At 27.1% G+C, this 14,693-nt stretch overlaps 7 protein-coding genes across 7 annotated transcripts; 4 read left to right on the top strand and 3 right to left on the bottom strand.

Annotated features, from left to right (window-relative positions):
* Positions 1–591: 591 nt before the first annotated feature.
* On the top strand, positions 592–1,608 carry T551_00404 (uncharacterized protein; the record flags this gene model as incomplete). Its single annotated transcript, XM_018372671.1, has 1 exon — positions 592–1,608. The coding sequence occupies one exon, from the start codon at positions 592–594 to the stop codon at positions 1,606–1,608; it is 1,017 nt and encodes a 338-aa protein (XP_018231005.1).
* A 74-nt stretch (positions 1,609–1,682) lies between these two features.
* Positions 1,683–5,144, bottom strand: T551_00403 (uncharacterized protein; the record flags this gene model as incomplete). Its single annotated transcript, XM_018372670.1, has 12 exons — positions 1,683–1,773; positions 1,817–1,998; positions 2,040–2,141; positions 2,184–2,368; positions 2,414–2,660; positions 2,703–3,271; positions 3,318–3,483; positions 3,527–4,214; positions 4,256–4,438; positions 4,482–4,820; positions 4,864–5,054; positions 5,121–5,144. The coding sequence occupies 12 exons, from the start codon at positions 5,142–5,144 to the stop codon at positions 1,683–1,685; spliced, it is 2,967 nt and encodes a 988-aa protein (XP_018231004.1).
* Positions 5,145–5,443: 299 nt separating this feature from the next.
* On the top strand, positions 5,444–7,819 carry T551_00402 (aminopeptidase P; the record flags this gene model as incomplete). The annotated part of the gene is made up of 10 exons (XM_018372669.1): positions 5,444–5,531; positions 5,581–5,652; positions 5,693–5,908; positions 5,960–6,106; positions 6,153–6,248; positions 6,294–6,753; positions 6,794–6,943; positions 6,991–7,298; positions 7,487–7,611; positions 7,658–7,819. The coding sequence occupies 10 exons, from the start codon at positions 5,444–5,446 to the stop codon at positions 7,817–7,819; spliced, it is 1,824 nt and encodes a 607-aa protein (XP_018231003.1).
* Positions 7,820–8,039: 220 nt separating this feature from the next.
* On the top strand, positions 8,040–9,386 carry T551_00401 (uncharacterized protein; the record flags this gene model as incomplete). Its single annotated transcript, XM_018372668.1, has 5 exons — positions 8,040–8,192; positions 8,239–8,527; positions 8,574–9,223; positions 9,271–9,282; positions 9,333–9,386. 5 exons carry the CDS (start codon positions 8,040–8,042, stop codon positions 9,384–9,386), a joined length of 1,158 nt encoding a protein of 385 aa, XP_018231002.1.
* Positions 9,387–9,609: 223 nt separating this feature from the next.
* On the top strand, positions 9,610–10,046 carry T551_00400 (uncharacterized protein; the record flags this gene model as incomplete). The annotated part of the gene is made up of 4 exons (XM_018372667.1): positions 9,610–9,669; positions 9,717–9,743; positions 9,800–9,853; positions 9,897–10,046. The coding sequence occupies 4 exons, from the start codon at positions 9,610–9,612 to the stop codon at positions 10,044–10,046; spliced, it is 291 nt and encodes a 96-aa protein (XP_018231001.1).
* Positions 10,047–10,098: 52 nt separating this feature from the next.
* T551_00399 (uncharacterized protein) lies at positions 10,099–11,149 on the bottom strand (the record flags this gene model as incomplete). The annotated part of the gene is made up of 6 exons (XM_018372666.1): positions 10,099–10,447; positions 10,495–10,632; positions 10,688–10,740; positions 10,787–10,876; positions 10,921–11,036; positions 11,083–11,149. 6 exons carry the CDS (start codon positions 11,147–11,149, stop codon positions 10,099–10,101), a joined length of 813 nt encoding a protein of 270 aa, XP_018231000.1.
* Positions 11,150–11,458: 309 nt separating this feature from the next.
* On the bottom strand, positions 11,459–14,645 carry T551_00398 (phosphatidylinositol-3,5-bisphosphate 5-phosphatase; the record flags this gene model as incomplete). Its single annotated transcript, XM_018372665.1, has 16 exons — positions 11,459–11,657; positions 11,702–11,923; positions 11,973–12,095; positions 12,140–12,334; positions 12,376–12,505; positions 12,548–12,611; positions 12,658–12,693; positions 12,738–12,863; positions 12,909–13,128; positions 13,174–13,307; positions 13,349–13,446; positions 13,488–13,668; positions 13,714–13,814; positions 13,860–14,273; positions 14,318–14,522; positions 14,574–14,645. The coding sequence occupies 16 exons, from the start codon at positions 14,643–14,645 to the stop codon at positions 11,459–11,461; spliced, it is 2,520 nt and encodes an 839-aa protein (XP_018230999.1).
* Between the last annotated feature and the right edge of the window lie 48 nt (positions 14,646–14,693).

Genomic DNA, 14,693 nt, shown 5'->3' with positions numbered 1-14,693 from the left:
TTTTATCAAACCAAAAGTATAATAAAGATTTTAAAAACATAAATCAAAAATATAATAAAAAATTAGATTCTAAAAGATAAAGAATTTATTTTTTGATATTTAAAAAATTTAGAATTTAAGATATGCAATATTTAAATTTTATTAAAATACTTTCAAGGTTTTTTAAAGGCAAGAATGTCATTTTTATAATTAAAAAACAAGATTTTTACTATATCGTATAATAATTTTAGAAAAACAAATGGATATATTAATATTTATTTCAATATCGAAGGTTTTCTTGAATTAAATAGTAAAATAATGAATTTGCAGAAAATTTCTTTTAAATTTCCTTTTTGTTTATATAATACACATATTCTTTGGCAAATTAATATAAATTCTTATATGGATAATGGTATTTCTTTTTTTAAAAAAAATATCAATAAAAAAGTAAATATACTATATTTTTTTAAAAAAAATTATCATTATTTATTAAAACAAAGGCAAAGATTTATTCATCAAGACATTGATTTAATATTAAGTCTCAGAAAATCAAGAAATATATTAAATCATAAGTTTTTTCAAAAAAAACTATATACAACAAATACTTTAGGAATGTTTTTTAATACAATTCAAGATATTCAAGACTATTTATATGAAAAAAATTGCAATTACTGTGATAAATATATTTCTAATAATTTTTCAATTTCAAAAAACAATTTAAATCAAATTCAAACTTTTGAATTTTTGCTTGAAAAGTTTTCAAAACAAGGGAATATCATTGTGTTAAATAAAATTTTAAGATTGGTTAGAAAATTAAATTTAAATACAATTGACCAATCATATTTTTTAATAAAAGCACATCTTAATTTACTTCTTAGTGTATCTTCGGAAGAAGCATTCCAAGAATTGCTTCCAAAATATTTTTCAGAAACTACTTTTTTTTATAATTCTTTTAAATCTTCACTTCCTAGGACACCAACTATTTCTCATTGGGAACTTATACTTCAATTTTATATTAAAGCAAATACTATAAATTATAACAGCTTTCCATTTTCCCTTCTTATTGATTCATTATTGCAAATTCAAGCGTCTGGATTAAAGTTATCTCTAGAAACATATTTCATGATTATTAATGCTTTAGTAGTTTCGCCAGAATTCCGTCCACCTAAATCAGATTATGCAGAGGAAATACATTATATGAATACAACTATTCGTATTAAAAAAGTTTTATATATATTGCAGCTATTAAATAATCAAATAGAACTTAATATTAATAAAGGAAAGCTATTTGAAGCATTATATTTAGCTTGTTGTCCTTCAATAATTCAAATACTACAATATACATTAAACCAAGCATTATCTTTAAATCAAGATTTCAGAAATATAAATTTAATTTTAGATTCAAGAGCCTTTTTGATAGAGGATTTAATGATTTTGCATAAAATACCTTGTTCTTTTGAGTTTGAAAAACTTAAATTTATAATATTAGCATCTTGTAATCTTTGGGATATATTTTGGATACGGTTAAAAAATCTTTCTATATCAAAATCCCAAAGAGATAAAAATTTATATACTTCAATTAATGAATTAATTGCAAGTTCAAAAGAAATAAAAGCAAAAGATTTTTGAAATACATAATATATGATATTTAAAATTTATATACTTCAATACATAAATTCTTCAAACATATAATATATCATATTTTAAATATATGTATATGATATATTTTCCATATTTTGTATTTTTAACCAAAAATCACTAATCGATTCTTTAGCTTTCTGAAAAGTCCTCATTCTAATAATCTTATTAAAACTATTAACATCATATGCAAATTTACCTTAAAAACTTATTAATAAAATCAATTTTGTAAGATTTATCTAAATTAGAATACGGAAATATATCTTCGTTTATTACTTCTAGTAGCCAATTTCTAGCATTTTGAGGGGATTTTAAACATAATTTATATAATAAATCAGAAAGAAAAACAAGAAAACTTTTAGATAAACTCCCAACAATACCCTTAAAAATTAATTCCATTAAAATTATTAAATGATACTTACAATCATAACTTGTCTTACTATAAAAAAACCATAATGTGAAATCACATTTAAAACAAGGTCACATTCTTCTCCATTATTTGAACGAAATGTAATAAATTCAATCTTAGAAATGAGTTTTAAAAAATAAATAATGAAAATAATTACCAAAAAATTTATTGCTCCTTTTTGAACCAAACTATCCTTAGAAGACAAAGAGTTAATAATTAATGTCATTAAATTATCAAAAATGCATGGAGGTTGCATATTTATAAGAATACCAATATTACAGTATATATATGTCTTTAAAAAGTCAAAAAACTCATGTATTATATCTGAAATTTTACTAATATCTAAAAATAATTAACAATCTTCCATATAAGAACGAAATCATATACCATTTTTCTCCAAAAATGACACAAATAGTGATGCAAATTTATATAATATAAATTCTAGCATATCTATATTATTTTCCGTATTATTAGTTTTTCTATGTGCTACTAAATAAGCAGCAGATGATATTAAACAGGAATATCCATAAGATTCAAATCTCCTAAGTAAATATTGAATAAATACATGAATTTTTAAAAAAGATATTCCGAAAAAATATTCAAGAAATCCAGATTTAAATACATCACAAATACACTACTGATATATAAAAATAAGAATAAATATAAAACAACTAACCTGGGTAACTTTTTCACTATTATTACATATTTCTTCTGCGATAAGAAATATTTTCATCAAATCATGTGTAATAAATCTATTATTTGCCAAACCAGTTAAATTACTATCAGAATTCTCAAAATTACAAGTATCCACTACTATAGATGAAACCAGAGATTTTCCAATAAAAGTTAAGCAATTAATACAAGATAGTGCCAAATTTGTTGATTTATCAAAATCTTCAAATTTAAGAGATTGAGCTAATTCAAGATCATCAACAATTTTCTGAATTAAAATATTTAAAGGTTCTATTTGTTCATGACTAGGTAATGACTGAATAATACATGATATTGCAGCAAAAATCTTGTATTTTGTATCAAATGAAAAAGTTAAAGTATGAGATATTGTTTTAAAAATATATAAAAAAGTAGAAAGTTCTTTAGCAATTGAAAACCGGCAATCTGATGACAATTTATAAATAGATTTGGAAGACATATATGAAAGCTCGGGATCTTCTAAATAACTAAATAAAAATGTTAAAACAGATGGAATAACGGAAGGGTATCTTTTCATGAAAGATCCATAAGAACCTAAATTGACATAAATTTACAGTAATTAATATAGATTAATTATAACCTGCTAATTTTAATGCACTATACTTAACTTGGGTATGTGATGATGATGATAAGATGGAAAAAAGATTACCACTAAAAACTCTAAATATGTATTTATCTGATTCTGATTCTTCTTCAGGATAAACTTCTGATATATAAACTAATGAAAAAATAATTGCTTCAATATTCTTAGGAATATTAATAAAGTAAACAAAATGATATATGACTTACTTCCCAATTTAAAGTTTCTGATAAAAAATGATCTAAAAAATTTGTTAATTTCTCAATTAATTCTGTTTGTAAGAATGAAAATATGGTTTCCAATAAATCCCCAATATCTCTTCTATAAAGTATAAATTTATCACAAATATCCTTAGGCCAATTTTCTAACAAGTTTTTTGGAGGCCACCTCAATTTAATTAAACAATTTTCAAGTACTTTTCCTATTATGTTTTTCATATGGTTAATAGTGTTATTGTCTATTTTCTTTTCAAAAAGGTTATCATTAAACATTTCTATAAGTAAATTAAAGAATTCTAAAGTTCGAATACTAATATCTTCTTGAAATATTGCAAAACCCGGAAGCCCTAAAAGATCAAGCATTATTCCAGTAAATATTTTCGATTTATCATCAGTTAAATGGTGAAAAAAAAAATCGATGTTAGCTTCACACAAAGTAATAATTAAACATGAAAAAACAACTACATATTTATCAAATCCATTATTTTTTTGAAAATTTTCAATAAGATTAATATCTTTCCAATAATTATACAGTATTTCTTGCATCTTATTCATTAATTTTTCTGATAAAGACTTCGGTGAATGATTAACAATATCATTCAAAGCATCAGCTGCTACTAAAAACGTCTCTTTATATAATAAACAAGATATAACAGACTCAAAAATATTTTCATAAGTACTAAAGTCATTAATGGTTATTTTTAAAAGAAAATTGCATACTATAAAATATTTTGCAATGTAAAACTAGAATCAGAGCAATAAAATACCCAAACTTGGAAACAATATATAGCTTCAGATATCACTTCAACACTTTCACTATTGTTTGGAAATAATTCAAAAGAATACTTCAGTAAAAGATTAATATCCATAGAAGAATCTTGAATTGCTTGGTGTAACTGATTTCTTAAAAACATTATACAACAATATATTCTGGATATTAAATTACCTTTTTGAAAGAGAAATATTATCGTTTCCTATTTCTTCTATAAAAGATGAAGAAAACATTAATAGAGCTTTTTTTTGGTTATAGTTAAGTAACCCAACCAAATGTTTAATATCAGGTATAATAATCATATTATCAAATTGAACTTCTTCATCAAAAACAAGAAAAACTGTTAGATAATGAATAGGGCGGTTCCAGAGTTCTGGTATTGTTTTTAATGCAAAAAGAGACAGAACAGAGACTAACTTTCTAAGAATAATAATAGGTCCATCGATATATACTTTTAACCACTTTAAAAGACTTACAAACAAAGAAGTTTTCTCAATCTGAGGAAAATTATCCCTATATCCACGTAAGATCCCCAAAATCCAGCAAAGACAATTACCAATTCGAATCTATTTTCATTTGAAATGTTGATACACCAAAAAATTGCACATTTAAATTTGAACTACGCATGCAAGAATCTGCAAGTTTTAAAGACTGATCAGATCTTTGGTATTTTATAAGTATTTTATGCGTTTCTTCAATTAGTTTTGTATTGCCCGAATTTTCAGATGCATAGAGTCTTTGTACAAGCTACAAATTGCATCTTTGTCAGCAAAAAATATAATTGGAATCCCTCTCAACGAGGAAAATATATACCTCTTCAATTGGTATCTCTTCCATATTTTTTACCACTATTTTAAACTGTTTTCTTTTGGTTCATTTTTCCTTTATTTTGAATATAAGTTATCAGCGTTATAAAACTCTAAAAAAAGCATTTTTCCAAGTATTTTTGCTATTATTTTAATAAAAAAGCATAGTTTTAATCCAAAGTAAGTTTTTTATAGCATTTGCATATGTTATCTTTTTTTAAATACTAAAGATGTTATACGTTTTTAAATCGAGAAGATAACTATTATTAAGTTTCTATTACTAAAGAAATTTAGAGATTTTTATTAAGTTTAAAACATTAACTACAGAAAATGACAACTCAATCATCTACTGTACCTACAGGACATCTTTTAGAGCAACTTCGTTGTTTGATGAAGGAAAATGGGATAAATTTCTATAGTTAGTTTATAGTTATTTTATTCTTAGATTAAGACATTAATGAAACAAGTTGTTCCGTCAAGGGATGTTCATTCTTCTGAATATATTGCAGATTCAGATGCACGGCGTGCTTTTATTAGTGGTTTGTTTTAAGATTCTATGAAAAAAAATGACTTTTTCAGGATTTAATGGATCAGCAGGCTGTGCAGTGATTTCAGAGACAGAAGCATGCATGTTTACTGATGGACGGTACTTTCTTCAAGCAAGTCAGCAGCTTGATAAGAATTGGACACTAATGAAATTGGGACTTTCTGGTGTTCCGACATGGCAAGAATGGATAGTACAAAATGCAAGCAAAGGAAAGGTTGTGGGAGTGGATTCATCTTTGATTTCTTTTAGTAATGCACTGGATGTTTGGTGGCTATTGCAAAATTAACAATTTTCTCTAGATGAGGCTAAAACACTTTCAAAAAAGCTAGAACAGTCAGATGCCAAGCTTCTTGGGAGCAACAGCAATTTGATAGATGAAGTGTGGGGAAATGAAAGACCTGAAAGACCTCTCAATCCAGTAATAGTTCATCCAGTTGAATTTGCAGGTACAGTAACAATATTTACATTGTTATTATTTTAACGTTTAATTAGGTGAAGAACCATGCAGTAAAATTTCAAAAGTCTCTAAGGTTTTGAAGGAAAAAAAGGCTTATGCATTTTTAGTAACTATGTTGGATGAGATTGCATGTATATTTTTTTCTTTTTCTATGGATCACTGAGTAACATGAATAGGGTTATTTAATCTTCGTGGAACTGATATTCCATATAATCCTGTTTTTTTTGCTTATGCACTTGTCATGTATAATGATGTTATATTGTATATTGACAATAGGAAATTGGATTGTCATGTAAAAAAACACTTAAAAGATGTAAAAATTAAACCTTATGAAAGCATTTTCAGTGATCTGGAAAGTTTAAGAGATAAACTTGAAGGAAAAAAAGTTATTATATCAGATACTGCAAGCTGGGCTTTAGCAATAGCTTTAGGAGAAACAAATATTGAAGTAATGAGAAGTCCTATTTGTGATGCAAAAGCTGTTAAAAACAAGACAGAGATTGATGGTATGAGGAATTGTCATATACGTGACGGTGTTGCTTTAGTAAAATTTTTTGCCTGGTTAGAAGAATTTTTGAAAAATCAAGGGATATTAGATGAAGTGGATGCTGCTGATCAATTAGAAATATATCGAAAGTAAGTTATACAAGTCTTTTTTTTTCTTACACGAGTTCAGGGAACAAGCTTACTTTATGGGTTTATCTTTTCCTACTATTTCTTCTAGTGGAAAAAATGGCGCTATTATTCACTATAAGCCAGAAAAACTATCATGTTCTAGTATCAATATTAATCAGATTTATTTATGCGATTCTGGCGCTCAATATAGGTTTTTATAATACTACAGTAAATTATTTTTATTAATATAACTATTAGCGATGGAACAACAGATGTTACACGTACTTATCACTTTGGAGTTCCAACATTAAGAGAAAAGTTAACATTTACACTTGTTCTTAAAGGACATATCGCTATTGCTAAAGCAATTTTTCCTAAGGGTACAAATGGATATACTTTAGATATTCTTGCTCGTCAATATTTATGGAATATTGGTCTTGATTATCTGCATGGCACAGGACATGGTGTGGGTAGTTTTTTGAATGTTCATGAACCTCCAATTGGTATTGCTCTCCGGCAAGAATATATTGAATTACCTTTTTTACCTGGAATGGTCGTTTCAGATGGTTAGTTTTGGTAAAAAAAGGAAACAGGGTTTGAATTTCAGAGTAATTAATTATAATTATCGAGCGTTCAACACTCTTGGAGCGTTTTTCTATGTTTTTATATTTACTATCCTTTACCTCTCTACTCTTTGTATTCCTGTTTTCTTATTTTTATACTTTTTGTTTCTAGTATACTAATTGTAAATCAGAGCCAGGGTATTATGAAAACGGGTCTTATGGGCAGCGTATTGAAAGCATCATTGCTGTTAAAGAGGTTTCTACTCCCAATAATTTTGCTGACAAGCAGTTTTACGGTTTTGAATATTTAACAATGGTATAAAATTGCTAGTTTTTTATTTTGGGACTTATCTAATATTTAGTGTCCAATTGGATTAAATCTAATAGACACAACGCTATTAGATGAATCAGAGAAACAATGGTTGAATGATTATCATGCACTTGTTTTACAAACACTTTCTCCATTTTTAAAAGATGATACTCGAGCTTATGAATGGCTTAAAAAAGAAACACTACTTATTTAAAAAATTCTATTACATACAAAACATTTGTTTTTCTATTTTATTCTTTCTTTACATTATTGTTTTATTTGGCATAATTTATCTAGATTATTGACAAAGTATTGGTGTTACTGTGACAATCTCCATAGCAACTCTGATCTCAGCGGCAAGAATATTCAGAACGACAGAGATTTGATTTTATGCAAAAATGGTTTAAAATATGCATTTTTTATTATGATTGAATATGTCCTCAGCAGCACTTGTTCATATTGATGCATCAGATAGAAGGCCCTCTTTTTTTCGGCAGAAAATAGCCCACCAAAGGGCCATCGAGGCAGATGAAAATATTCGGTTTTTGATGAAAACAAGTATTGCAGGGGGTATTTCAGGATGCATGGTAAGTTGTTTTTGAACATTTTAAACATATTTTTATTAGTTTTCAGGCAAAAACTGTTATTGCACCACTTGATCGAGTAAAAATTTTGTTTCAGACGGCAAATCCGCATTATTTGGAATATTCAAGGATGAGATTTGGATTTCTTCTTGCAGGGAAAAGTATATGGAAGGAAGAGGGGATCAGAGGTCTGTTTCAGGGTCATTCGGTCACTTTGATTCGTGTTTTTCCGTATGCTGCAATCAAATTTCTCAGCTATGAAAAATACCGAAATATGTTAATTCCTAATTCAAAAAAGGACACAAATGTGCGTCGGTTTGTTTCTGGATCTCTTGCTGGTAAGGAAAATCGGTTTATTTTTCAAAAAGAATCAAATTTGTGCAGGAGTGACTTCTGTTTTGTTTACGTATCCTTTAGAGGTCATACGGGTTCGTTTAGCATTTGAAATTAACCCCAAAGAACGTTCATCATTTAGAGGGATATGTAAGCGTATTTTTAGCGGGTCAAATCCTCCTACTATGGTTATACAGGCACCCTACTTGCTGCCTATAATACCACAAAAATTCATTTGGGATTCATTTAACACTGTTGTTGGATTTCTTAACTTTTATAGAGGTTTTATGCCAACGCTTTTGGGGATTCTTCCTTATGCAGGCGTTTCTTTTTGTACACATGACTTTATTACCGATTTATTTCGAAAGAAAAAGTTTGAAAAGTATACAGTAGTTGATCAAAATCCAAACAAGGTTCTTTCAAATACAGAATATATGTCAAGAGGTTCGAATAGTGGGCATGGTAGTTCACGCCATAAACGAGCACCTCTTAAAGTGTGGGCAGAGCTTACTGCTGGTGGATTGGCTGGTTTATTTTCTCAAACTGTTGCATACCCACTAGAAGTTATTCGCCGAAAAATGCAGGTTTCTGACGCTATTGATATTAATACAAGGAGGGGGATATGTGCAACTGCTCTTGAAATATGGAAAACATCAGGCTATAGAGGTTTTTTTGTTGGATTAACTATAAGTTATGTCAAAGTAAAAATCTATAATTTTTTAAAAAAAATACTAATATACTCTAATAGGCCATTCCTATGGTATGTAAAATACCTATTAAAACAATTATCTGACTTTTCTTCTTTAAAAGATATCTTCTTCCTTCTTTATCTATGAACGACTTATGCACTTTCTTGTTTCTTAAACATTTCAGTGATGCTTAGCTGCCTTTTTCATCTAATCTACACATTCTTTAGCATAAAACAAACATTATATATATTTTTTTTTATACGTCTTTTTTTACTTCACGTGCATCGGTTAACATAATCCAGCATTAACAAACCACTAATAGCAATATTGTTTTTATAGTTTTTTCAAGGCTTTTAAGCATTCCCTCAAATGCTTTTTAAGTTTAATTTTCTATTAGAATGGTAGTTTCTTTCTCTCGGATTTATGAACAGCAAAATGACAACCGTCTTGAAGAATTGGTAGGTGCGGATCAACCAATTTAACCAAGATTTATTATTTTTTAAAGGAATCAAAAATTTCTATGCTTAAAGATGTCTGTATTTTTCGCTTTAGAATCTGATTTAATTGCTTAACGTTCTTCTTTTCTAGATTACCACGGATATTTATAAACATGCATCAGATACAACGATGATTGATCAGGGCGTAAGAAGTACAAGCAAAGCGTATATGACTAATAGGAATATAGAAACAAGCCATAACTAGTCTTTCACAAAGTGTTCAGGCTTCTGTGTTACGTTTAAATCGTCTTCTTTTAGTAAAAACGAGTATTTTTAAAGGTGTTTGTTTTTTTATATTAATTTTTACAATATTATGGATGCTTAGTAGATACTTTTAATGTTAAAGGCAGCTCCTGTTATTCTGTTTAAAAAATTTGTATTATAGCAAAATTAATATGTCTGACTTCTTCCAGTCACATCTTGTCCTATTTTCAAAGTGTTTATGTTTTCCCAGTTCATTTTTTGTTTTGTCATTGGCAGTTGACGCCTAAGACTTTTAAAATCATAGTCATTCAATCCGCTAAACGCTGTATTAAGTTCTTCTTGATACTTTTTTTCTTCTGCTGCAATTGCTGTTATAATATCATAGCAATCTAAGCTTTTAGCCTCAAAAGAAAGCGTTTGCCTTGTTGTTAGACACACATTGCCATCTTCATAATAATGAACATCAATTAACAATGTTCCTGTAATAGTAAGAGAAGATTCTGAAAACTGATAGAAAGAACGCCAGCGTCCATTCCTATGCAAAATTAAATACATAATTCTAGCATTCTATGATATTTTTACCAAAAGTTAACAGGATTGTACTTATTTCCAACAATAATAATATTATATATGTCATTTTTGCAAGGAAAAATACCATAGTTGACATTAGATGGAAAATGTTCAGACAAATATGCCAAAAGTGGCTTTTGAAGACCAGTTCTGTATCCTATATAAGCAAAATACTAAATCTAGTCGAAAAGCATAAAAACCATACATTTTTTCTATCACTTTCATATCTGTTTCATACGACTTGACATCTAATACTTTCTAACACTCAGTTAAAAGAATAGATTTCTATAAAAAACAAAAATACAAGATTTATATGATCAAACTGAAAAGATTTTTTTAAGATAGGATCAAAAAACCATCCATCTTCATTTGAATTAAATTTACTAACAATAGTCTAAAATATTCAACTTTTTGCTCAAGAAAATAAAAAAACACAACTTCACTATCTGAACCTGGAATTCTGACATTTGTAAATTGTTCCATATTATATTTTGTAAGAGATGGAAGAATTTCTTCAAAAAAAGTTTTATCATTGTTGGTAAGAATACGAATATCTTTATCATTTATAAATAAAAAAATATAAGTAAAAAAGAGCTTTACCATTAAGTACATCATTAACTTCTCCTGGAGGAGAATTTTCAATTAAATGATAAATAGAAGCCACCATTTTTTTTAATTTTTTTCTCTTAAAAGATGTAAATTAAAAGACGATTAAAAAAAAATGAAAATAAAAATATAAGAAAAAGAATAAAGCTTTGTTGAACTTTAAATACTTTACAGACTCTTATTATTTTGCTTGTGGAAAAACAATATTGTTAACTTATAATATTGGTTTAAATATTATATATGACTTGTATTATTGGCGATTATGTGTTATAAATATACTTTGCATGATGATATTACTAAAAACTATTTTCATATGATAATATTTATTGAGTTTGTTTAAGCTATTGTTAGTATTTTATTTTTTGTGTTTTTATGAGTCGATACCTTTCATATCATATAGTGTTTCAGGAAAACTGCAATACTGTATATAAAGATTAAGATCTTTATCGGCCGTTTTTATCTTGTCCATGTCAGAAATGTTCTCAAGGTTAACCCAGAGACTATATTCTGATTTCTTTAAGGAAAGTTCAATTTGAAGAGATTCAATATGATATGAACGAAACAAATAACTGAATGTATTTAGTTTTTGGAACAAAGGTAATAATATAGATACTTATTATATTCTTCTTTTTTATATAGCATCGAGCTTGTTAAGAAATCAATAGTTTCTCGATACTCTGAAGGAGGTGGAAACAAAAATGGCCCATTTTTTGTATTTAACCCTTGAAATCGTTCTACTTTTTGAGTTTTATTGTGTTCATGGATGCTTTTATTTATATCTGTACTCCCTTCTTTTTTAAGGATCTTTTGAATAGTAAATCGACGTTTGTGTTTTCTATTTCAAATTTTAATTTCTCATAAATTATTGAACAAGGAAAAACAACTTATAAGAAGATGTAACTCTACTTGAAGGTTTCTTCCTAGTAATCTTTTTTTCTTCTAACATATCTCCATGTAATGTACGAATTACAAATGGACTAAATTCAAAATATTTATCAGAAGTATATCTAAAAGTGTTATAAAAAAATCTGGAAATTACTTACACATTTACTTTACAGAAATATATCTTAATGTAGAATTGATTTTATAGGCAAAAATCTTGTCCAATGTTGATAATAATTGTGGTTTATAATATTCAGACCAATATTGATCAAAATCTATGGATTTATCGTATTTCATACTCTCACAGGGGTCGTTTTTAATTAAAGAATGGTTTATATTCAACGGTATATACCAATATTTATAACTAAAGAATGATTAAAATCAAAAAGCCAGAATATTATCAACCTTCTTCTTTTATTATATAATTGAGGAGTATTGTGTAAACAACAATCTACAGAATCCCATAATATATGTTTATTTTTAGGTATATTAAAATTGCCTAAAAACAAATTTATAGCATTTTGGCGTTGAGCATCTAAGAATATTTTAAAAAATTTAAAATTAAATTCTAATATACCAACGAACGAGTTAGTATAAAACCTTCGAATACTTTCAATTATGTCTCTCGAATGACTTGACCACTGAAAAAATTAATTTATAATTTATTTAATGTTGATGTGTATTTACATGATTGATTTTTCTGTATGTTGACATCGTATTTACCTTAATAATGTTATAATTATGCTAAAATATTTCAAATATTTTACTAAATGAGATCCTCCGTATTGTAATGCAATTGTATCTCCGTGATCATGGTACATTTCCGTTAAAAGATTAATTGCATCAGTATCATAATTTAAAACAGGTTCTCTTATAACCCCTAATGCAAAAAGCTTAAAACATTATAAAAATATTTAAATAAAGTCTTTATTTAAAACCTGATAACCTAAAGCCTTTTTTGCAATAACAAATTGCGCAGCATTTGTTCTATCTAAACAATCAATACAATTAGTACGACATATTCCTTCTTGCAATTTCAATTTCTTTTCAGTATCATTTTTTGTTAAAATATCTGAAATTTTACTATGAAAAAATCCAGTAGCTTTTAAAACATCATCTGCAATATTTTCAAGCGTTAAAATTACATCTTGACCTCTCCTATTATATTTTTAAAAGATAAGTAAAAAATATAGGTATTGATACGTCTTAGAAGCTCGAGACATATCCCAAGCGATGTATTTAATCTTTTTGTCTTCCGGAAGAAATTGGTTTAAATAAGAAATAGCTTGTGTATATTCTTCTAGCAAAATGGATTCCCTTTTAACTCTTTCTCTTGACTATAAAATTTAATTAATATTTATTTATTTAAGCAAACTACCTTGATAAGATTTACAACAATGCAGGGTGTTCTATAGCGTTCAAACATATTATCGAAATGTAAGGCAGTTGCACTAAAAAATGGATCTATAATATCAACTAGAATTTTTAGTTTTTTTTTTTTGAAAATATATATTTACGTTTTATTGGTGGTTTAGGACTCATATTATTAGGATCCTGGCTCCAAAATAAAGGTATACTTCCACGATTTTGAACATACGATGTATATTTTGGATTAAGTTTCATATCTTTGGTGTAAAATGAAGTAGTAAGCATTTCACTTACAATTTGTTCAGATTCAACATCATTTGCAACATAACCCTATAATATAATTATTCTTATAGTACTAAAGAATAAAAAATATACTTTACTATTCACGCCTCTCTTAAAAAAACGCGCTCCTGCAAAATGTCTAGACCTTCGAGCAATTAATGTAATATATATTGATCTTCCATAGACTGAAATATCTTAAATAAGTAAATGATTGGATTCGAATAATAATATATTCATACTTGCTTGATCTATAAATCCGTGCATAATTGGAATACACCATTTAGATTCATTTTTAAGGCATTTTACCGCAGTATTTAAAAGATTATAATTCCAAACAAACATTTCATTATAATCTTTTAATGTTCTTGTTCTTAGAGATAAATGAACAGTAAGATTATGTTGAAGTGTATGTGTAATATCATACGAATAGCTGAAGTAAAATGTTTTATTCAAATCAAGTGTTTGAAATATATTTAAGTGTCTTGACTCTTCAGCTAGAACAGAACGCGATTTTTTAGCTAAAATCGACTCATGAATTATTGGAATCAGTTTTGTATCATTAATATGATATATATAATGCCCTCCAAGTAAAGCAACTGTACTTCTTTTTGTAATAAATGAAATATAATATCCACAAGTGAATCGAATAAACCCTGTATTAAACATGTTACTTTTTTTCTATAAAGGAAAAAAATACCACATATTCCCCATGCAACTAATACTTTTGATATACCACCACAATTCTTGTTTCCATCGCCTAGTGCTGCAAGTAATTTTGAAATTTCCGTTTTTGAATAAATTGTTTCATCTTCAATTAAATCTAAATCATCTTCTACTGTTCGATCAATTTTAAGAACCTGAAAACATGTACTATCATTATTTTCTCCGACAATAAAAAATTTCTATTTATTTTGTTACTTTTTTTATAAAAATATTTGTTTATTTGATTTTACAGTTTTTGTTTGATAAAGTGTAAATTTCACTAAAAAAAGAACATCTGATTTATTTTTCCCTTTATTCTTCATAACCTCATGAAATAAATTCTTTTAAAAATACTATAATTTTCGTATTCA

The sequence above is a fragment of the Pneumocystis jirovecii genome (assembly GCF_001477535.1).
Source record: "Pneumocystis jirovecii RU7 chromosome Unknown supercont1.2, whole genome shotgun sequence".
NCBI lineage: Eukaryota > Fungi > Ascomycota > Pneumocystomycetes > Pneumocystales > Pneumocystaceae > Pneumocystis > Pneumocystis jirovecii.
The sequence above is the reverse complement of the archived record's forward strand: the minus strand, read 5'-3'. Positions and strand labels throughout refer to the sequence as shown.